The sequence below is a fragment of the Cannabis sativa genome, chromosome 1 (assembly GCF_029168945.1).
Source record: "Cannabis sativa cultivar Pink pepper isolate KNU-18-1 chromosome 1, ASM2916894v1, whole genome shotgun sequence".
NCBI classification, from domain to species: Eukaryota; Viridiplantae; Streptophyta; class Magnoliopsida; order Rosales; family Cannabaceae; genus Cannabis; species Cannabis sativa.
In genome coordinates, this window is record NC_083601.1 from 5241199 (window position 1) to 5265520 (window position 24322).

Below are 24322 nucleotides of genomic sequence, written 5' to 3' on the forward strand. Positions count from 1 at the left end.
GGTATAGTTATATTTCACTAGAAAACATTGTCTTTAATTTTTTGGTATATATAATATTTTTTAATTTATTATATTAATTTTTCATTATAGTATTTCTCCTTATGATTGTAGTATATATTTTGTGTATGCTATTGTATATCTTGGGAAAAAATCACATTTAATAGTATATTAGTTCAAGTTTGTGGTATATTCATATTGGTCTTAGGTATATCGTTTGTATCGTGAAGGAAAGAAAAAAAAAATTAATATTAGTTTAAATTTGACATATATATAATTTTCACTACATTATATATATTATGCATTACATTATCTCATTAAAAAAACAAATAAAAGACAAACAAAAAAGAAACTTATAAAAATTTAAGCTCGTGGTATATTAATTTTATGTTGGAATTATTTTACTAGGATCTTAGATCTACTCACAAGTATGTTATTTAACATCATAAATATGAACTTTCTAAAACGATAATAAACACATATAAAGTTAAGAAAACCTTACATTGGTTGCAGCAGAATAATGTGTCTCCTTCCACTTAGATCTCTAACCCTTGTATCCTTTCTGTCGCAGAGTATTATCAAGATCTGAGTCTGAATGTCCTTCTCTTTGATTTGGATCCTTCACGATCTTCTAAACTATGATTGAGGTACTACTTGCTCTGTGTTGGCACTACTCTTTCACTTGGGTATCTCGAAATTGGAAGAGGAAGAGAAGAGATAAAGGGTTCGGCTATAGAGAGAAAAGGAAAGGCTCAAATTTCTGAAAGAGGCAGTTTCCTGAATTACTGAATAATTGCTTAACTGCTTGATTTGGTGTGAGCCATCACTTTCTATTTATAGGCAACTACTAGGTTTAGGTTAGTAATTAATTGGCATTAAAATAATGAAAATAATAATTGGAAAATGCTTGCACAAGTGGCCGGCCATGGTGTTAATGGGCCTCACTTGGATTTTACAGTTTTCACAACTTTTATTTCTATTTTCTCAAAAACGCCAATTTTCTAATTCTAACCATTTAAATGCCAAAACTAATTATTTAATAACTAAACTAGATTATTAAATAATATTGTCATTTATCATAATTATTAATTAGACATATAGAGTCTCTTAATTAATAAATAAACCTAGAATCTCTTTTCTTTACAATTTCACCCCTGCTTAGTGAAAATTCACAAACTAGACATAGTCTAAGTTTAGAATTATAATTGATTAAACATAAATCAATTATTGAGTCTTACAAGCAGTATGGTCTCAACTAGAATGGGGACCATGGATCTATATTACTGAGCTTCCAATAAGTCGAACCGAATTTACCAAGTAAATTCCCTAACTTATTAATTCCTTGTTGAATCCACTCTTAGAACTTGGAATTGCACTCTCAGACTTATATAGAGCGTTCTATATGTTCCACGATATAGATACGCTATCTCATTTAACCATCGTTATAATCTTAATGTGATCAAAGATCCCCTATATAGATGATTTACATCGAGAAGGGATAAAATTTACCGTTTTCACCCCTCAATGTATTTGGCCCCTTAAAACACTTAGCTACCTGTAAATGATGTTTTAGTGATTTAAGATATAGTCACTGAAATAAGAGCTCATCTATTTACTTCTATTTAGCTAAGCTCGAAGGGAATCATCACTTGACTTCTATACACCAGTAGAAGCTATAGATTCCATATTTATGTTCAGCGCTCCCACTCAGTCATACTATCATGTTCCCAAAATATACGTATCACCCTGACCCAAAAGTAGGCTTAACTAATAAATCAAAGAACATGAATATCACTCCTGAAATTGAGCCTAAGCATATCAGGATTTAGATTCTTTTAATCTAAGATCAACTAGTGATATTGACTTGAAAAGATACAACGGTAAGTTTATAATATCTTGACTAAGTTCAATATCGGTCCAGTCCAATGTATACTCCATACATTCGAAACTAGTATACTTTACCAATGTCCTGGAAATAACATAACACTTACTCCAAGTGTAAGTATACTTCATCGTTGATTATCACATTAGTATAAATCCAAAACACTGATGAAACAGGAACTTAGTCTTTTGAATCATATAATCATAATCACATTCCACTGTGTTGACCATACTGTACTTGTGAATAAATATATGTTCTAGACTTAACTGATTTTGTGCATATATTAAATATATATATTAAACTAGGGGTGAAAATCGGTCGGTTATGGTCGGTTTTTAAAATTTTATAACCGACCGGTCGGTTATGGTTTTTATTTTACGAAAACCGTAACCGACCGTTTAGAAATTATAACCGTATAAAACCGACCGTACGGTTTTTGGCGGTTTTCGGTTTGGCGGTTTTGGGCGGTTTTAGGCGGTTTTTGGCGGTTTTGGGCGGTTTTTGGCGGTTTTGACGGTTTTTTGATTAAACTATTTTTTTATTTCAAGAACCGAAACCGACCGCCGTGTCAAAAAAACCGAAACCGAAACCGACCGCCAAATTCGGTGATGACGTGGAACCGAAAATTCGGTTACGGTCTGGTCGGTTTGATGGTCGGTTTCGGTTTTTCGGTTTTTATGAACACCCCTATATTAAACCATAAGCATGTAAAATACATGTTAACATAAATCACTTCAAATTTCTTAAATTGATAACTAATCAGATTGTAATGAGTTTTATTTAGGGCACAAAACTCAACATTTTACACTATGGGATATCCATTTAATCTACAAATATATCATTTTTATGTGTTAATGTATATCAAACAAGAAAAATAAAGAAAAAACTTAAAAAAATAGTAGTTTTTTTGGATAAATACATATCTTAATATGACGAATGAAATAAAGAAAAAAAAAACTAAAGATTTGTATTTTTTGATTAAAAATATATGTATGCTATACAATAAAATTAATATACAATCCAAGTTTTTTAATTTTATTTTTTGAATGGTATACCATAGTATAGAAAATATATATACCATAATACAAAATGTATATACCACCGACAGAAAAATTTGACTGAGACTTTGGTCATTGTTTGGGGTAATCATTGTAATTTGGAGTGAGAAAACTAGAAGAAGAAGAAAATGAGCAGAGCTTCGTCGCTTTCAATTGTGAGGAATTAAGGAAAAATGATTGGATCCAACGAATGAATCGAATAAATGGATGAGAGAAAAATATTTCATCACCTTTTGAGAGAAATCACGATAATTTACCAAAAAAAATTGAAGAAATCCAAACTAACCGGAAAAAATAAGGAGAGGGAGGCTTTGTCATTTAGATTTTAGAGCATAGCTTCTGTTTCTATTTGGAGAATGAATATAATGTTAATAATATCTTTATATAACTAAGGGTATTTTAGGTACTAAAAAAGATAATAAAGGTCATTTGCTATATTATTTTTAAAAAGGGACATTAAACTTTAGTAAAAAGGGAAAAAGGGTCATTTACTACTATTTATCTAATTTTACTAAAATATGATTCTTTTACTTTCATCATTTTTATCATATTTTTTTAACACTCTCTCTCTTACGAAAAAAATTAAGATCGCTCCTTCTATATTTTTTTATTTTTTACATAATTAATAAAAAAGTAGTATATTTTTTATGGATGTTTTGTAGTTTATTCAAAGTTGATTTATCAATGATTTTCATATTTTAACAAGATTGATGTCTTGTTATTTTTTTGTTGATTTATTATAACTGTCTTTTTTTGTTATTTTTATGTTGTTGTTTAGGTATTTTATATTTGTTTAATAGTTATTTTTCTGTTATTTTTATGTATTTTTTTTTTGTACAGTTGTTGTTTAATTTATGTGCATTTTTTATTTTGTATGTTTTCAGTTTATTTCAGACAAAGCTTTTGTTGTATGTATGTGTATTTTGTTTTGATACTTGTATGTTGTTTTTTAGTTATTTTGAAGTGGTTTCCATATTTTTTTTTTGAACAATTATTTTTAGTTTTTTCTTTAATTCATGTGTATTTTTTATGGTGTATATTTTTAGTTAGTTTATTCTTGGTAATGTTTTTTTGTTGGATGTGTATTGTTTTGTAGATGTAGATACATATATTTAGGTTTTTTTAACATATTTTTTTAAAATACAATGATAAGATTTTTTAATTAACACGATGTGCAGTACTAGATATTGACATATTAATTATATATTACCTATTATATTATATACATAAGAACAAGATTTTATTCTTTTTATTATTAGCTATTCATTTAACTTTTAAAAAATAAATTATCATTTTAACTATCACTAACTCAAAAAAATAAAAAATAAAAAAATAAAAAAAAGATTAAGTTGTAACAACAAATTCTATGAAAAAAAAAATAATATAATAGTACAAAAAGATAAATTAAGTTGTAACAACAAATTCTATGAAAAAAAAAATAATGTAATAGCACAAAAAATAAATTAAGTTGTCAAAACTAAGTAAAAATAAAATTATAATACAAAAACATATTGAGGAGTTGATATTGTTTTGCTTATTGTAATTTTTTTTTGACTCAAATTTGCTTATTGTAATTAGTTCAATGTTTTGTTATTTTTCTATTGCTTTATAGTTATCTTTTTGTTGTTTTATAGTTATCTTTTTGTTATTTTATAGTTATTTCATGTTTTTGTTAAGTTGTTTTAAGATTATTTTTGAGTTATTTTTTTTTATTTTATTGAAATACAGTATTTTTGTAATTTTGAAATTTTAACACAATATTTTTGCAACTTAGTAGAGTAAAAATGTATAAAATTTTATGTCTCGGTATTTTTGTAAATTTTTTCCTATTTTCTAATATTTTTGTAATTCCCTAGTTAAATGAGTTCTTGGCGAAAATGAAATGGCTGTGAAAAAATGAATTTTTCTGTATTAGTATTACTAAAGGAAACTCATACATATAAACATCCAAAAAAAAAACATATAATAAATTCATACATGATCTTATATATTATTAACTTTAATGAAATTTTTGGTAAAAAAAAAAAAATCTCACATAAAATGAGTAATTTTATAGTGCATACATTAGTGATCATCTGGGTACATCTTATTTGTTTTGGCATCAATGTAAATTTTTATAAAATTTTAAATAATTTATAATATCAAAATTAATATTCAACTATTTTATTGCTTCCATGACCTTTTTTTTATGCCTATGAATATGATAGACACCTATTTGAAATTTTATTTCGACACTATAAATTACTAAATTATTAAAAAATTTCTAAAAGAAAATAAACTAAAAAATATTTTAAATACCAAAACACATAAAGATGTAGCAAAATGTACTTCAACAGTTCAACATTATTTATATCATGTGGTATGAGTATAATAATCAAGATTGGCAATCACAATTTACAATTATATTATATATCAAATAATGGTTAGAATAACTTATGTATGCAACAAATAAATGATTGATAGCTTTCTCTAAATTATTTCATATAGAATCTGTTTCCTCAAAAGAATAAGAAAAAGAAATGTTGGACTCTGACAAAGTAATATTCCTTTTTCTTTAAAGAAATAAAACCCAACTAACCTTCTGACCACCCTTCATTTTAATTTTAATAAAAACCCTCAAAGATTCTATAACTTTAAGTGAGAAAACAACATATAGATTGGTTGAAACAAAAAATAATGATTCTCAAACTTAAACTACAATCTTCATCCAAGTCAATCTTTTTTTCTTTTTCTTTTGTTAAGAAAAAAATCTCTGAATTTTTGATAATTTTTATCAAATATGAAGAGAAAGGTTGATCAAGAAAATACCAACATGAAATGGCATTTTTTTTTTTTTGGGTCTTTAAATAGCATCAAACAAAATTATACATACATTCATACAAAGATAGATCAATAATCATTTTTCTTTCCTTAATTATTTGTTCTCATTACACTAACTAATGCTTTTCTATAAGAAAATGTTTAGAAGGATCTGCAAACCGGAAAGAGAAGGAGCGAGAGATCAAGCTATCATCATCTCGTTCATCATGAAAGTTTATATCATCATCCCATGCAAAGCTTAGATCAAAATTCTGAGAGTAACTGTGGGGATCATAGGGAACAAGACGACGCCGTTGCGGGGCGGAACAGGTGGATTCCAAAGACTTAAAAAGCTTCTTCTTTTCCTTCTTGAACTTCATCCAAAGAACTTTCCATATCTGCTTGTATGGATTATTAAGTGCTTGTATTGTAGTTGAGGAAGACTTAGCACTCTCTTTGTGGCAACTTCCTAAATTGATTGATCTTCTTTTGGTGCTTGAACTGCACCAGTTTCTTATATCCATTTTTGGAGATAATTATTACTAAGATACTCAACAAGCTCTCTTTTTTAGCCTTTTGGAAAGATAAAGCTTTTATTTTTGAATGATATATTGTTTGCCCTTTTGGCCTTTGGAAGACAGAGAGCTTTGGAGATAGATTTATTGGCCTTTTGGCTTGTGATTTCACACCTTAAGAGGCCAGCTAGGGAAGGTGAGAATATTAAATAAATGGATGTATGTGAATGTGAAGGACAATGCTTAAGTAAAGCACATGGTTTTGGACCTGTGTGGAGAGAGAATAACCTACAAAAGTTTGAACTAAAATACTCTTTTTTATTTATTATTAATTATTACAATTATTGTTATTATTATTATTATTATTATTCTAATTTCAGTTGGAACATGAAGTCAATTCAGCTCAGCCGCAGCTGAGCTATGAATTGAATATTTAGTCTCAAACGAAAAGCATAAACAAGAGTTCGTTAGACTAGGATTAATTATCCACCTAGATTCAGCCAAGAACCTAACTGTTTTTTTTTTCTCTACACTTTGCAGAAAATCTTTATCCGTATAAAGTGGATCCCAATTTGCATCACGTGACTGTCTTGAAGGTGGTTCAAGCCAAACAAACACCATGTGAGTGAGGACTGAGAAGTGGGAGCTTTGAGTTTGGGTCAAGGCTTGTTTGTTTAGTCAAAGTACTGAGAATCATTTTCCTTATTATAATTATTATCGGTTAGTGTGTGAGTGTGTCTTATAGTGCATTTAAAGACAGAATTTAAGGAAAAGAAAGTGACAAATGAAATTGAGGTTTATAATTTACTGCAAATCAAAGAAAACAAAGACAAATATCTTCAACCCAAGTGCTTTGGTGTTGTTTTGTTTCTATATTAACACTTTATGAAAATGTCAAAAAGGTCACATTACATTCCCTCTTAGCATTGGCCAATCTTATACAGAAGAAAAAAAAATTGTTTTCTTGTATTTCATCTTTCAAACTTGACCACATCTAAAAAAGGGTTTTACATATTTTTGTCATGGAATGCTGACTGACCTCAAAGAGATCAAACTAAAAAGATTGAAAGGTATCTGCTTCTCTCTCTATCTCTCTCAAGAACTATACAAACTTCTTTTTAAGGGGGGTTTTGAGCAGGATCTTCTATCAAACGTAACCAGAAAAGATGACCCCTTTACAATTAAAGATTCTTTACTATATATAAGTACTCCAGTTGGGTGATCCATATACATGAAGAAAACCATCTTTTTCTTGTACCTCTTCATAATAATCTCTCACCCAAGAGTGCCTGGCAGGTAGACGATTTCGCTCAACACGGCCACCTAAATTTTGAAAATTATATATATAAAAATAATTACAAAAAAAAAGAGCAAGATGGGAGATATAACTAGCTCTAGTTAAATATCCCCAAGCTGATCTTTTAGAGTAAATGTATAAATAAAATAAACTCATTAATATTCTACCTGCCCTCGAAGTTCCAAGTGCAGTTTCTTCTTTCAATCCCAAATTTCAAGAGGCTGTTCTTCCATAGCAAATTGCAGCTATATACAGGTTCTTTGACCATTTCTCCTGTAAGACATTGTATTTTGGAAGGAAAAAGTATATAGATATTAGTACATAATTATAGGAAAAAGACTACCAAAATTTTGAACTTTCATTTTTTTTTTTATTACTATGAAAGCTATCCAGCAATGACATACTGCAGCAACTCGAAGAATGTTTCATTAGATAACTAAACTTAATTCATTGTTAATTCTCTTCAGAATATGACACAATGTTCTTAAACCCGAAAAATGAGTGACGATGCTTAATATCTAAGATCCATGAACTTGTCAACAAAAAGTTAAGAGCTTTTCTTTTTCACCATAATGCCTAATATATTAAGAAGATTGAAAACCATGATGGGGTTGTAAGAAGATTGAAAATCCCAAAATGAGTAATCTCTCTTAGTAGCAATCTCACAAGGATAACGGTCCTAATTAGAATCTAATTGTCCCTACCAAGATTTATGCAATTATTTGTACCTTGACATGGGTAGCTGGAAAAGCAGATGTCCGAAGTGTTTCTTGTGCCACATCGGGCAATTTCCTCTTCGGTACACTAAGTATGAATGCAGCTTGATCTGGTGTTGCAGCAATTGAAGTAATCCGGTATCCATCTTCCCATCTTCTATGAATCCCTTCACTTGGATAGAGAAAATCAAGTTCCACAACCTAAAATCAAAAAACGTAAGACTTCTGCAGTATTTCCAATAAAGCAGTATCAAAATTGAAGTTCATATTGCAATACCTGATTCGAAAAACCTGCATTGCGAGACATGACAATACCCCATTTGCTACCTGCAGTGGTCATGCAGGTAACAGAGAAGCCTTCTTTCCATTTCCTATTAATCCATTTGAAAGGAAAAACATCGCTGACTTTGTAAGACTGCTGAGTGTAAGGCACACCTAAGAACAGCAAAAGAAGAAGAAAAAGAAAATCATTATATTACATTGCTTTCGGGTTTATTGGGGGAGAGTGACGAAGTCATTAGTGTACTCGTAAGATCATTCGGCACAACTCACAAAATAAAGAATTTAGAAAAATGTACCATATTTACTACACATCCAACAAAACCAATGAAGCGAATTTAATATCGAAAGACAGCTTATCAAGCTTGAAACTTTAGTGGGGTACATTAGATCATTTGCTCTAAAAAAATAATTGTATAGAAACCCATTCCTTGCCTATTTATCAAAATATTTGCAATCCTTGGGAATCCAGTAATGTCATATTTCACTCTTTCCTAATTAGTACAAGTAACCCATGTAATTGTACCCGAGAGGGACTCAAACCTCAAGACTCCGTGAGAGCAAACCACACGCCTAACCATTAAGCTACCCCACTTGGGTAAACCATTAATGCTTTATTATCATTCATTCATATAACCAAAATTTCTTTTAAAGATCATTAGGCCAAAATTTTCCAAACCATTGCCAAGATGGCCTCACACGAAAGCAAACTGCAGAGAACAAAGCTCTGCCTCACAGTAAAATAAAGATACGTATTACATACAAACCCTAGTATTAAAGGACTAAAAAGAATTAAAGGGACAAACACTTATAAGAATATTAAAAAATAAAACCTCATTTACCTTGAGACATTACAACCAAGGCACTGCCATTGGAAGCGCCAGCAACTGCAGTGATATAGTAATTCTTCTCCCACTGTTCCACTATCCACTCCTGATGAAGTAAAAAATGAAAGATTAAAACTTGTGAATCCACAAATACATCATTTTAAATGACACTTCAGATGTAAAAGAAGAAACTATGGAAAGAAAAATTCAGGTAAACCAACCTTATGCAAGAAAATTTGTGATAGTTCAAAAACTTGTGATGAAAAACCTGTTCCTGCATCCAAGACGACAGCCCACGTATTCAAGGAAGAAGATACACAGCTAATGTACAAACCATCCTCTTTCCCTTTATCAACGTGCTGTTGAAGTCTTGCATCCAAAACATTGTAGTGATACCTGTAGCATAGACTTTCTTTAGTTGCTGATACATAAAAGATCAAAAAGCAGAAAAATAAATAAAAGAAGAAGAAGAAAATTATAGTTGCTGGAAATAACAAACATGTAAACAAATTATATTCTTTCCAAAAAAGAGGGTGTAAAAAATTTGCTAAAATTGATGATTTAAGATCCTTTCACTAATACACTCCTTCCTAAAGTCCATCCAGCCTACCCTCTTTCTTTCCTCTCACATATATTTTCTAGCTGGACAATGTCAGTCTACAAGCACAAATCAGCGAAATGATTCTTATATAAACTATGTTGGAGTCTGGTGACACTTCATCATCCTTTTTTAGAAAAAATCACCAAAAGAGCTACTTGTACAAGCATTTAGCAGAATCATAGATCGGGCTAAAGACCAACCAAAGTGCATTTCTAGCATGCCAACATCTTAAAACATAAAGTATGAAAGCAAACAAAGGAACACAACGAAGAAAAAGATAAAAGAGCGGACAGAAAGTTCCATCACATGTTTACATCAACTACCTCTGCTTCATGGCTGATCTGTAATTATATACTGAGATCCACTGAGAGACTGGACTACCCGATCGAACTTTCTTCCTAGGCTGCTCCCCATCTCCCAACTCCATAAGTGATCTTCCTCTTTTTTGACCAAACTACATCAAATGAAGATACCACATTTAATTGAAAGGAAAAAAATCATCTTACTGAAAGCTACTCAATAAGCTATGACATACGGCAACCACCTTAGCTGCCCCGTCAGTTCTGATTGGTCGCAGTGACGCATTAAGACCTATACTGCCATCAAAAAGGGAAATAAGCTTCGAATAATCGGGTTCTTCATCGAATCTCATGTTAGTCACCATCTCAATGAATTTTTGAAAAGGAGGAGGACACAAGCAGCATAGTGTCTCAGACGAAGTTGCCATCTTTCTCTTACAGACAAGGAACCCTTTATTATCTCCCTGCATCACAATAATTTCCGAAAGCATTAAAAAACAAAGAACCAAGAAAAAAAAAAGTAGGCCAATAATAAATTACAATTGCAAATGTAAAATGGAAACTGAAATACTCACAACGTAGCCCTGCCAGGGAAGTTTTCCTTTAAGAAGAAATACCAAGGTATAAGCTAGCGACTCGAGATCATCCCGACGGCTCCCTGTTCTACCTAAATGAGCATGTACACTCGCATAGCGTACAGTTCCCCTATCAAAAGTAAGAAAGTATATCAGACTATCAAAGAAAGAAAATCACGTTAAAGTGAAAAAAATAAGTGGTTTAACTTTCTTTCTGGGAGCCATCTTACAGTTTAACCATTGACCATGCATAGCGTTAACATAGGAAGTAGTACCTGAAAACATCCGGCTTTTGGTCATATTCAACATGTCGACCAGATGGTGAATCTCTCCATTTTGACGCTGGAAGGAAAAAAAAGGAAAATTAGTTTTGTGCAATAATTATGATAAGTACAGAAGCAGACTGACATTGTTTGTCTGTTGTACTATTGATCTAATACACATTAACAAACACTTACCCAAACCAAGATCAATAAGATACAATTTCTTCTCATTAGATGTTCCGGGTAGGCCAAGTAAAAAGTTTTCAGGTTTAACATCTCCATGCACAAAACTGGAGTTCAATTAGGAAACACAAAAATAATTAGAATAGGTCCATAGGATAAATAAAAAGAAAAGATCGTAGATAAGAATGACTGACAACTTACCCTTTGAAATGAAGCTGTTCTAGAATCGATATAGCCTCCACTGCTATACAAGCAACTGTTTCTTCAGACAACCTTTAAATAGAGTAGACATTAAGAAATAAATAATGTAGCACTATTTGGGAATGTATGAGTATATTGAGAATTGATAATAAAATTTGAAACATGCAAAGGGTAACTTGGAAGGAAAAAGTAGAACAGACAATTGCTTACATTTGGTTATTAGTGTTCCAAAGATCCCATAAACTTGGGCCAAGCATGTCCATGACCTATTTTCAGAATCAGGAAATTGTTAGTCATGAATATTTACTGGCAAAAGCAATTTCAAAACAAATAAAAGAATCACAACTGATAGAATGGAAACTGACTAAGATATAGTAGTCTCCTTGTTGGCCTCTATAATGGACAGAGGGAATTCCATAACAACCATTGAGAGAACTGTTATGTTTTATTAGCAAAAACACCAATTAGGCGATAAAACTTGGTTATTAATAACTACTAATAATGATAAAAGCGTATAATAATAATAATAACAATAATAATAAACATAATAATAATTACCTGTACACTTGCCACTCATATGGAGGACCGTGACTGCAGCCTTTACTATTTCTATGCTCTAACTTCAAAGCAACCTACAAAACGTTAATGGGATTGTCATTAGCAACACAACAAACTTCCTTAATAAATGTACCAGAATGCAAAATGCGGGAGGAACAGAACCTCAAAGGCATCCGGCCCAGTTCCTGCAATACAACCAGTCGCTCTTCTTCCCACAAATACTTGTCCAAAACCCCCCTTCCCCAGCTTTCTATCTAACTTGTACAGGGGAGAATTGCCAATCTGTACCTGAAGATATAATTTTAAGAAAATTATCAGTATTCAGTATTGCACAAGAAGCTCAGTCCACAAACTACACGGAGAAGAAATTTTATTATTATGGAAACCATATAAATATGAAACAGAAATCATGTGGTTGGAGCAACTGCACATTGTCGATCTGAGAGCTACAAATTGTTCAAAAAAAAATCTAAGAGCTGAAAAAGTTTCACTTAGTAACAATATAGAGTTACCACACATAACTCAATCAAATGAAAACTAAAACTTCTGCGGCATGAAATAAGTGTTGTGCGTACTACAACTACAATAATGCCATTTCAAACCAGCAAGGGCAAAAATTCCAAGAAGTGATAAGTAGCTGCCGGTTTTAGACAGCAGTTCCAGTTAATCCATTAGTTTTTGTTTTTAGTCAATTGGTTCCCTGAAAGCAGTATTGTTAAGTTCTAGTAAAAATAGGTTGAGAAAATAAAGACAAAAAGTACCCTCTCAGGAAGTGGACTTGTGCTTCCTTCATCGTCAGCAACAGCCAGCTTTTCTGCACTTTTTTGAGCCGCTAGCTCACGGACAGATATCAAATTTCCTACTGGCAAGTCAAAACCAGTGTTTCCCTGAGCGCTGATTCCAGCACCAATCAGCTTAACATTTTTACCTTGATTCATAGCTCTAGATCCTCTCCCTCGTCCTCTGCTGGTTGGCACTGCATTTTGAAAAGATTACAGTGAAATAACTAAATTTTACAGAAACTATATGTAGGGACTATGATTGTTAAAGCCTTTACCTATTCGGGTACCTGGGCAAGCAGGTGGAACTAAAATAGCAGGATTGTCTTGCGCATTATTAACCCTCTTTGATCGTCTAACTCCACTTCTGGGATCAGCCATTCTATTTCATACACAAAATCTCTCCTTTCCAACTCCACAACTTTTTTTTTTTTTTTGTGAAAAATCAAAATCCAAGGACTTCAGCCTAACATACAAAACCAATGTCATTTTATAATACAAGAAAATAAGAGGTACTCAAATAAGCTTTCCAAAAGAGACAATAGGCCATGATCAATGAAGACCCTTCATAACTTAAACTTCAAACACAGAATATCACATCAGCATAAAAACAAACGTTTGACGATCACAAATTGGGGCTGAAGTTAAGACCTTTTAACCAATTGAGCAAAACCATGAAACACAGTTATATTAAAAGATTTCAGCATCTATCAGATATGGCAAACAGACACTTATGATGACCATTCTACATTGAAACGCAGATTTAGTTGTAACCCACAGTTTACATAGTTCACTCACTTATATCATAAAACCCATTGGATTCCTTGCAAATATATTATATTTCTACGATGATCGTAATAGGAAACTTATTTCAAAATTAGAATTTTATCTAATTAAATCAACTCTATAACATATGCCCATGTCCTTTGCCATTTCCCAGTATTGCTAGAAGAACATTATCATTGATTTTTAACTCAACTACCCCAAACATAAAAGGATGACATACCAAATAAAAGAATAAGACCAAACTAAAAATCGAATCAGATAACAACTAAACCTGTTAAAAAATGACAATCGGAAACAAAAGTTCATATCTTTGGGCTACAAACCACGTAAATGGATATTTTCAAATCAACCCAACTCATAATCACACCCCAGATTAAAAAAAATCATCCAGGAGACCATAATAATATAAGAGTCTGAATATGATTAAAAAAAACACCGAGAAAGATCAAGACCCACCTGCAGATTCATTGAAACCAATGCACCATAATCACAAAAACATCAAAAAAATTGACATAACAAGAGGAAAATGAAAGTAGATGGTGATTCACAAAACTGATAAAAAGAAAAAAGTTAATAATTGGTGTAAAAAAAGAAAGAAGAAAAAAAGTACCTGTGTTATGAAGTTATGAACATTTGATAATGATAAAAGGGGAAATGAATTAAACTAAATGAGATATTGAATGAGGGAGGTAGGGAGATTATGAAGGAATTGACGGTCGGTGACTTGGGTGGCGTGAGAGTGTGTGAGAGGAGAGGACATAGACATGGTTAAGGACGGTGTAGGAAATACCATTGTGTAGTGACATGTAGTGGGTGGATTAGAGGTGCACTATTCTTATCCTGTGTTTTCTCGTACTAGATCCACACTGGACCCCACCACCTCTGTTCTTTTTCCACTGTTTTACCTTGGAATTCATTATTATTTCCATCACCCAATACCCCTACGCTTCTCATGGGCCCACTTGGCACATGTTCCACGTGTCAACTCACTATTAGAAGTAATTTTTATTTATTTACTTTTTTTTAGTATCTTTTACCAATATTTTTTGGTATTGAATTTGGTGCTATTTCAAGCGTTTTCTAAGACTAGAAGATACACCACGACTATTCGCACCGCTTCCATTACTTTTTATTTTTTTTGAAAGGGCTTGCATTGTGATAAAAATCTCATTAAGTACAAGATAATATCTTGGTCATCTAATAAGTATCCTAAAAACCAAAGAAACTCATTAAGTCATGGTCAAGATCCAATTTAGCAAGACCAGATCTTTTTTTTTATTTAAGCGTTTATATATTACATCAGCATAACTTGGAATTCGAATCTAGGAACTCCAATACACACGCATCCTCTATGGCCACTTGAGCTAGCCTCAAGTGGTTTAGAGGAGATCGATTAGTACTAAAAAAAAATATATGTTTTTTTAATGAATTATGTAATTTTATTACTAAAAATATTGTAAAATAATAATATATATTTTCCTTGGAAATACGACCAGAATTAAATTAAAAAAAATGAATCAAATAATTATTGTCTGATTAACAAACTAAAAACTATCAAATTAAAAATATTTCAACATCACATTTAACTTTAAGAACTCGTATATTGAGTTCCATTTATCTACCGTTCAAAATATACAACAGTAGAAACTGTTGCAACAGATTCATTCAATCTCGTAGCTTGAGCACTCAACTATGTGCAAGATACGTACTAACAACATCTTCAGTTGCAGAGAACTTATTATTTCCAACCACTAACAGCAATTTGATGGCGAGCCATCGAATAACAAAGAAGAACTAATAATGAAACAAAACAAAATAAAATCATGTCACACAAATAATACTAAAAAATTCAATACCATATCACAGATACAAGACTAATCGTAGTAGCAAAAATCAAATCGCAAGAGCAAAACACAACCCCTACCAAGCCGCACCTATGCTCAGGAAAGGCCAGCGGGCCTGTCCGGAGAAAAATGATTACCTCCTGTAGCTATAAAATTAGAAATAAGAAATTCTAATTTTTTTTAAAATTAGTTCACAACTCTATAATAACCATATATACAGTAGAAAACTAGCAAAAAATTCTAAGAGTTCAAGAAATGCAAAGAAAGAAACCAAGCAAAAACTTTGTTCATACCAAATGCCTTCACCAACACCTCAAATTCTGAAAATAAATCTCCTCCACAAAAGTAGCTTAACCCCCACCACAGAGCTTCGAATTTCCCTTGCAACACATTACTAACTGAAACCTTCTTTGCAAACAAGATTTTAATACTCTCATTATCATCTCTAACCACCTCCTAATCGGCAGTCACACAATTTCTAAAAGTAACATCAACATTCACTTGAATCCTTTTTTGTGCAGACCTTATTGCACCTCCAAAATTTAAGTTTGACCAACATTTTGCTGCAAACCACTTTTTAACATATTCTAGTGTTCAGGGAAAGCATTAAAAATGCTCTTAGAGATCTCCTCAAAAGTCTATCTCATATACCTATGAAAGCTATCATTTTTCTTAAAGAACCATAAAGTCTTTGAGAACACAAGAAATCTAGTACCTTCCGACTGCTCCCCTGAGGCATGAAGGAAAGGAGGTTCTAGGATCCACTCCAATAGAGAAAAGCCTGAAAGGTATGTCAATCAATATATGTTTATCGAGTTTTTTTAAAAACCAAATTAAAAACAGATAGAGCTAAAGAAATGTGATTAGAGATAAAGAAGACGAAGATTTTTACGTAGTTGGGGCATTAAAGAGTTTTAGTCCACGAGTTAATATTATTGAGCTCTTTGGCTATGGAGTACTTTACACAAGAGTGTTCTTCCCAAATTTTACAACCAACGCTTGTAGCCAAAAATCGTAACCCTTTGCATGGAGGGTTAGGGCCTTAACCCTAATGGGTCGGGATTTCAAGTAAACCCAGACCCATTAGGGTTTGCATGTAAAAATAAGTCTAGTGATGGGTAAAATACATTATAATATTGACTTTGAGTTTGGTAGGTGAGGCCTAATTTGTTCGTATGGGACCGTACCACTTGACGGTGATAGGTGGGGGTGTGTGACGTTGATCGTGCATAAGGAATGTTAAAGTAGTGAGTGTTGGACAAAAGGTGGTCTGATTTTTTATTGTGTGCCTTTCCAAGGCATAACACAGGAGACATACCCCTAATTCTTTGGGATTTAGTGCAAAAATGTGCTAAGTCAGATTGGTCGATGTTGTGCGACACCCCTTCGACTACTCATCTGGGATACCCCTAAGGGTATTCGTCTATGCTTTGCTAGATGCTCGAGAAATTGGTTAAGTATTAACCTTCTGAATTTATTTGTCTGGCTTTACCCGTAATAGAGTCTTGGTTGAATCCAAACCCCAGTCTAATTCTGTTCTTGGATTACGTCATTGGCTCATTTGGGCCTTATGAATGGGCCAATAAAAAGGATTTGAAATGTTGTATCTTACATGTGTCATGTTCTTAAAAATGTGGATAGCATTGTCCATTATAAAATTTCATTTATTGATGAACCACATGTGTTTAATGTTTAGACAACTGAAAAATAAATGGAGAATGGTATCCTCACCATCCACCTTACAAAATGCACACGACCCTAGTGTTCTACCAGAGAATCAGAGATGCATTGTAGTCTAGACTCTATGGGAAGGATGTGTTGGAAATTATTTTACCAGGATCTTAGATCTACTCACAAGTATGTTTATTAACACCCTAAATATGAACTTTCTAAAACGATGAATAAACACATATAAAGTTTAGGAAACCTTACATTGGGTGCAGCGGAATAATATGACTCCTTCCGTTCAGATATCTAGCCCTTGATTCCTTTCTATAGCAGAGCATTATCAATATCTGAACCAGGATTTCTTTCTCTGAATCTTTGATGCTGAAACCTCCTTCTTGCTGAAAGTCTTTCTTCACGATCTTCCTCACTATGATTGAGGTATCACTTGCTGTGTGTGGGCACTATTCTCACACTAAGATTTTCGAAATTGAAGAGGGAAGGAGAAAGAGAAGGGTTGGCCAAAGATAGGGAGAGAGAAGCCTCAGTTTTTTCTGAATCAGAAGTGTGGAAAATTTAGTGTAATTTTCCTGAAGCCTTCACTATCTATTTATAGCATTCCACTAGGGTTAGGTTTGAATTATTTGGCATTAAAATAATGAAAATATCAGTTTAAATTTCCTACAAAAGTGGCAGGCCCTATGCTAGTGGATTTGGGCCTCACTTTTTGCAATTTTGCAGTTTTACCTTTTCTGCATCTGATTTTCTCAAAAACGCCAATTTTCTAATTCAACCATTTAAATGCCAATTGTAACTATTTAATAACTATAAATAATTATTAAATAATATTGTCATTTATCATATTTATTAATTGAACCATACAAAGTATCATAATTAACAAATATGCCCCTATAAACTCTTTCTTTACAATTTCGCCCTTACTTAGTGAAAAATTCACAAATAGACATAGTCTAATTTGAGAATTATAATTGATTAATCAAAACCAATTATATGAGTCTTACAAGCAATATTATCTCAACTAGTGCGGGGACCATGGGTCTATATAACCGAGCTTCCAATAAGTAGATCAAGAATTTAGCACTAAAATTCACTAACTTATTAATTCTTCGTTGAATCCACGCATAGAACTTAGAATTGCACTCTCAGTATATAGAATGCTCTATATGTTCCACCATATAGACACATCATTAGTTATCCATTGTTATAATCCTAATTTGATCAATGATCCTCTATATGAATGATCTACACTGTAAAGGGATTAGATTACCGTAACACCCTACAATGTATTTTATCCTTAAAACACTTGACCCCGTATAAATGATATTTCAGCTTATGTGAAATGAGTACTCCACCATTTATGTTCGTTTGGTCAAGCTCGAAGGAGATCATCATTTGCTTACTATTCGCCGCATAGTAAGCATAGATTCCATGTTTATGCTAGCGCTCCCACTCAATTGCACTACTGTGTTCCCAAAATGTATGTATCACCCTGACCTAAAAGTAGGCTTAACTAACAAATCAAAGAACACGAATAGCCTTTCAAGATTGAGCCTAATCATAACAGGATTAAGAACATTTGATCTAGGATCAACTAGGCGATATTGACTTGAATAGATATTACGGTAAGTTTAATAAATCTAAGTCAAAGTTCAATATCGGTCCCTTCTGATGCATACTCCATGCATCCAACCTGAGCTTTACTTTAACCAATGCTCTGGAAAGAACATAGCACTTCTCCAAATGCAAGTAAACTCTGTTGTAGATTATCATATCAGTAAAACCCTATGTCTGATAAATCTAGGAAACTTTATTCGCATAGTCATGTTTACTTTCCAATGTGTTGACAGCACAATAAACAGGATCAAGTATGTGAAAAAGGTTTCAGATGAATTTATACATTATGTACATATAATCATGAAATAAATCATGTGAACCATGCAACATTAAATGTTATTTCTGATCTATATTAATAAGTAAATCTGATTATATAGAAATGAGTTTTATTTAGGGCATAAAACCCAACAGGATGTCCTTATAATCCTTCCAAGACAACAGTTTAAGACGATCGTGAAGATTAGATTTCCATAGGTTAAGACACAAGGATCCACTTCCTTAAATTTTGCTTGATTAAGTGTTTAGTAAGATGATTTCAATGAGAAAATTCCATCATTTAACTATTTCCCCATAAGTACGTCAACAACAGAAAGATTAAAGATCGAGGTTCACATTACTTTATCAGCAACGAGCGGCATAAACACTTAAAGCACCTATTCTTTTACCCCCAACACTAGAATGATCTAAAAGGTCACTCACCACAACCTTCAAAATCACTAATGGATTAAAAGTTGCCCCATTGATGACAAATGTTTTTGCACAGAGCGAATGAGTGTTCCAAAGATCCACCCTAGAATGTTTAGTTACAATCCTCACAGAATTATGTTTGATAAAAATTTTGGTTTCCCAAAATTCTTTTTCCACCACTGAGTTCGAGGAAAGGAGAGATGCCTACCATAAATATCCCTTATACAATACTTACTCAACAACACTCTTATCCAAACGGTAGAATCAACAGAATCTAGTTGAGTAGGTGTGGGCCAAGACTATCCCACTTTTTCCTTGCGAATGACCTTATTCTTGTATGTAGAGCTAATATTGAAGAAACCCGTAACTTTTTGAAATTGTTTGAAAAAGTTTTGTTCTTGGTCAGGACAGAAAGTTAACAAGCTTAAAATGTCTATTTTTTTAGTAAGAACACAATTGAAGAAACGCAAATGGGTATCAAAGATATTTTACGCATAGACAGTCCAAACGGAAAACATCAAATACTTGGGACTTCCTATGTTTAGAACTCATTGAAAGGATGTAGATTTTAATTTTATCTTGGAGAATCTTTCTTCTAAGCTACAAGGTTGGAAAGTGAAAACCTTTCCAAAGCGGGTCGTGCTACGCTTATTAAATCGATTGGTCTTTCCCTTCTGATTTATACTATGCAAACTACACAACTTTCTCAATGAATGGCAGTCAAAATTGATAGTATGGTTCGGGATTTCTGGTGAGAAAGTGAAAAAAGAAATAGTGGATTCTCAAAATATGGGATAAAATTTATCCCCCCAAGTCTCTGGGAGGGTTAGGCTTCTGAAAAACTATAGAGATGAATCGAGCCTTTCTATTGATATGGGTTGGAAACTCATTAATAAAGATCAATCTTTTTATGTTGCAAGGTGTTTGCTACCAAATATCTTAAGAATACCCCTTTCCTTCAATGCAATTATAAGAATTTTGATTCGTTGTTCTGGAAGAATACAGTAAAAGCTAAAAGTGTTTTGAGGAATGATGCTTGCTATGTGATAGCTAATATGAAAGATTTCAATATTTGGAAAGATCCATAGGTGGCCCATGGTATTGAATTTTGCCTAATTCTGAATGGAGTTTCTACTCCAGGCTTTATAACTATGGCAGATTTATTTTTAGAAAATGGAGAGTGAAAATTTTTTAAACTAAATAGGTTGTATAACCAAGACACTGTACGTGCCATTTTAGAAGGAGGAAAGCCATCAAGACAAATGAGGAATCATTGGGTTTGAATTAAGGAACCGAGTGGTAAATTCTCCACCTAATCTGCTTACCTTTTCCAGGCTCTTGAGAGAAACCAATACTGTCATGTTGCTCCCTCTTTGTGAAACAAACTTTGGAATAGCAAAACACTTGAACGACATAAGGTGCATCAAAGACTCCTCTTGCCCAATTTGTGGAGAGGAAGAAACAAAGAAGTATCTTTTCCTTCACGGTAACTTGGCATCTCATATGCGGAGAGCGTCTCCTTAGAGTCTCATTCCTCTACAAGGATTTATAGGTTGCATGTGAAATATGTGAATATTAATAATGAGTTAATATACGCGTCTTGACACTAGCATAAAATGACATCATTCTATTGCTCATTACTATCTAGAATAAGGGTGGGCATCATCCAATCCAATCCAATTGAACCAAACCGATCCAATTCAATTTAATTACAAAAAATTGGATATCCAATTACAATTGAATTTGATTGGATGTTAAAAGTTGGATTCTAATTAGATTTGATCGATTATTGGATGTCAATCTCAAAATCCAATTAAAAACCGATCCAATCCAATTACATTTATATATATATAAAAAAATTATTTATATAATAAAAAATATAGAAAAGTATAATATATATTTATTATGTTTTATTAGATTTTTTTTTTTGTATATTGAATTTGTAACACTTGATTGTTTTGTGTATTTATTTTTATGATGTTCTGATCTATTTTATTACTTAAAAATGTTGTTGTTTTAATTATTTAAACTTTTAGCTACATTACACTTCCAAAAATAGTATATTTATGAAGTATTAAACTTAAATAAAAGGTAATTTTTACGTATTTTTCTTCACATTTTTAAATTAATATTGAACTTTAGCTGTGTAATTAGATATCTAATTAAAAAACCGATTCAATCCAATTAATAATTAGATTGGATTTTGCGGTCTAATTGAATTGGATTGGATGATGATTTTCCAAATCTAATTACTAATTGGAAGAGGAAGAAAAAGTTGGATTGGATGGGATGCCTACTCCTAATCCAGAATATGATCACTCTCTTGTATCAATTACAATCATTCCCTTCTATCAATGCGTGGACCTTCCAACGCTAGAACTTGCTGGCTGCCCACAAAGGCTTACAATTTATTGTTTATTAAAGCTGTCAAGAGTTCTAATTGGAAGTGGGAAATTAATAACTATATTACTCGTTGTACAAATCTTATGCACTCCTTTAAGGAAGTAATTTTTCCAAAAGTTTCTAAATCACAATTTAGCTAAGCATTTTCTCAAAATGTAACTAGCATTATTGAGGCTTCAATACTAAAAAACATTGTTTGTAATTGCCTGCTCATACCAGGCCCTTAAAGTAATGCAACTAGATATAAGCATTAAGTAATGAGCTAATGGATAAAAATGAATAAATAAAAATAAAAAGTAACAAGCAAATAAAAAACCAGAAACATGGATGAATGCTGCTTTTAGGCCAGACATGAAAGTAGCAAAACTCAAAACAAAAAAATCCTCTTTAAGAAATGACAAATAGATTTACTCAACATTGTCTAAATATAAAATACATCGACCTCAAAATGCTGACAAAAAAATAACCCTCACACTCAATCACGGAGAAACTAGTAAAAGAATCCAAGAACCTTGCCTCCGACATTTTTCCTACGTGCCTCTTCGTGATCCATGATTCCAGCAGAGGTAGTCAAAACAATGTAGCCAAACTGCAAGTTATTACATAGAGAGGAATGAATGTAAGCAAGAATGAGATAGACTGAGATAGACACTCTAAGGTTTACAAAATACAACTCTTCATTTAAAGTGGCCCTAAACAGCATTTCTAGACATCCTAGAATTTTGTAAACAGAAACTACATTTACAACAATCCCATGTTCACATTCACAAAATCCCTAAATAAATAAGAATAAATGGACTTATTCTAGTTGAACATACAGATACTTCAGTAATCATCATTCATAAAATTGGACTAACCTGACGAGATGGAAGCAACCTTGCTGTCCACCCTTCAATCTCCTTCACACCGATATCGAATCTGGGACTAATAACGCCACACTTGTTCAGTCTACCATTGAGCTCCACCACAATTTTACCAGAACGGTGGTCATCAACATATTCAAACTCACCAATGTAACCTATAATAAAGGGAGGTAGAAAACAATACATTAGGCACAGCAATGCAATGCATTACACATACAGAAAAGAAGCCAAGTTTCGCATTTATTTACCGTGCTTCTGCATAACGATCAAGAACTTGATGATCACTTTCGATGAGGGTCTGATCATGACCTGTCTTTTGCCCCTCTTCTCAGCATTGTACATGCTCTTCAGGGCATCATTAAGAACACTAATTCTCACCATGGTAGCTTCTGCATATAGTAGAAAAATGTATGAGACCCTTTCACAATAAAATGGAAAACAAAAATATATGTGGTGCACAACTGGCGGATTGGGCAGTTTGTGCAGGTTTTTATGGATCATACACAGTAGATCTATTGTATTTAAACAAAAATATTCATTACAAAAAAAAAAACAAAATAATAATAAACAAGTCCTAATTATTATAAGTTTAAAAAACTCCAAACTCTCAAATACTTGAAACGTTCACCACAAAATAAAAAATGTTCAAAACAAAGTTAAGGAGCCATGAAGGAAAGTAATCAAAAGATCAACAATATACATTACAAATCACAAGTCAAGCTATGAATACATTATACACAGTACTAATAGTAAATTATAAACAAACCAAAAACGCAATTAATCCATGAGCTTCTGATTGTTCATGAATTTCCAGCAATACAAATAATTAGCACAAACAAACAAAAAAATACATGTTTATATCTACATGTTTAAAAAGTTAATTAATATCATATAGCTTTGATGGCAAAAGGAGATATCAGCACATAGAAATAAAAGCAACAAACGTAATTCAGCATAGATAATTCTAATGCCCAGATCGTTGTCATATATCTTTATATACATAGCAAGAAAAAACCTAAAAGAGTAAATATAAAAATCAGTAAACCACAAATAATGGTTGTGTAGTCTCTGTATCTGACCTTGTGAAGGAGAGAGAAATTGAGTTAGTGAGTGGTGAAGACGTTATTAGCGAATAGCGAGAGAGACAGAGAGCACTTGCGGTGTGAGTCTGAGAGGAAGACCGTCACAAGGGTCGAGTAGAAGGGAACGGCAGCTTAAGCTGAAATGAGAAAGAGAGGGAACGAGATAGACAGGAATGTAGCGCTACTTCAGTTTTTTAGGGTTTCGATTTGTTGGGCTTGGCCTTCGTCCTGGGTTTAGGCCCTGTATCTAACAACTAAAAGGAATAAAGATTATTTCACAAAATACATACAAACAACCACAAAAAAAGTTACAAAGATACCGTTTTTTTTTATATTATATTCTTAAGAATTTATTGTTAAATTTTTATTATTTATTTTTTATTATTATTTTGATATTATTTAAATATTATTTTTATAATAACTTTATGTAATTTTCTTGTCGTTTCTATAAAAAATCGTAAAAATAAAAAAAAAATCCTTTAAATATAAGTATAATTTTTTTTTTACAAAAAATAGTGTCTTGTGTAA

The 24322-nt window shown here is 32.3% G+C and overlaps 3 protein-coding genes across 4 annotated transcripts; all 3 read right to left on the reverse strand.

Moving 5' to 3' along the window:
- Positions 1-5873: 5873 nt before the first annotated feature.
- Positions 5874-6260, reverse strand: LOC115703716 (uncharacterized). The gene has a single exon (XM_030630950.2). It carries the CDS (start codon positions 6258-6260, stop codon positions 5874-5876), a length of 387 nt encoding a protein of 128 aa, XP_030486810.2.
- Positions 6261-7029: 769 nt separating this feature from the next.
- LOC115705433 (casein kinase 1-like protein HD16) lies at positions 7030-14492 on the reverse strand. Of its 2 annotated transcripts, none has more exons than XM_030632769.2 (19): positions 14226-14492; positions 13108-13295; positions 12812-13026; positions 12213-12338; positions 12051-12124; positions 11858-11927; positions 11703-11758; positions 11493-11564; positions 11304-11398; positions 11121-11187; positions 10846-10975; positions 10516-10734; positions 10295-10425; positions 9592-9766; positions 9386-9476; positions 8542-8699; positions 8277-8465; positions 7716-7821; positions 7030-7574 (listed from the first exon to the last, which is right to left on the reverse strand). In XM_030632769.2, the coding sequence occupies exons 2-18, from the start codon at positions 13208-13210 to the stop codon at positions 7762-7764; spliced, it is 2031 nt and encodes a 676-aa protein (XP_030488629.1). In that variant the 5' UTR covers positions 13211-13295; positions 14226-14492; the 3' UTR covers positions 7030-7574; positions 7716-7761. The 2 variants fall into 2 exon arrangements, with proteins under 2 accessions (XP_030488629.1, XP_030488630.1); XM_030632770.2 differs by having other exon boundaries at positions 13120-13295; positions 14226-14416.
- A 7615-nt stretch (positions 14493-22107) lies between these two features.
- Positions 22108-24041, reverse strand: LOC115706397 (small ribosomal subunit protein uS8z/uS8w). Its single transcript, XM_030634037.2, has 4 exons — positions 23792-24041; positions 22961-23101; positions 22707-22867; positions 22108-22438 (listed from the first exon to the last, which is right to left on the reverse strand). Exons 2-4 carry the CDS (start codon positions 23091-23093, stop codon positions 22340-22342), a joined length of 393 nt encoding a protein of 130 aa, XP_030489897.1. The 5' UTR covers positions 23094-23101; positions 23792-24041; the 3' UTR covers positions 22108-22339.
- Between the last annotated feature and the right edge of the window lie 281 nt (positions 24042-24322).

Coding starts and splice junctions, on each gene's coding strand:
- LOC115703716 (XM_030630950.2), bottom strand. CDS start 6,260: ATGGATATAAGAAACTGGTGCAGTTCAAGCACCAAAAGAAGATCAATC.
- LOC115705433 (XM_030632769.2), bottom strand. CDS start 13,210: ATGGCTGATCCCAGAAGTGGAGTTAGACGATCAAAGAGGGTTAATAAT. Junction 10,426..10,515: donor GAACTGACGGGGCAGCTAAG/GTGGTTGCCGTA, acceptor CATTTGATGTAG/TTTGGTCAAAAAAGAGGAAG. Junction 9,767..10,294: donor AGATCAGCCATGAAGCAGAG/GTAGTTGATGTA, acceptor TCTATGCTACAG/GTATCACTACAATGTTTTGG.
- LOC115706397 (XM_030634037.2), bottom strand. CDS start 23,093: ATGGTGAGAATTAGTGTTCTTAATGATGCCCTGAAGAGCATGTACAAT. Junction 22,868..22,960: donor GATCGTTATGCAGAAGCACG/GTAAATAAATGC, acceptor CCTTTATTATAG/GTTACATTGGTGAGTTTGAA. Junction 22,439..22,706: donor GGTTGCTTCCATCTCGTCAG/GTTAGTCCAATT, acceptor AATAACTTGCAG/TTTGGCTACATTGTTTTGAC.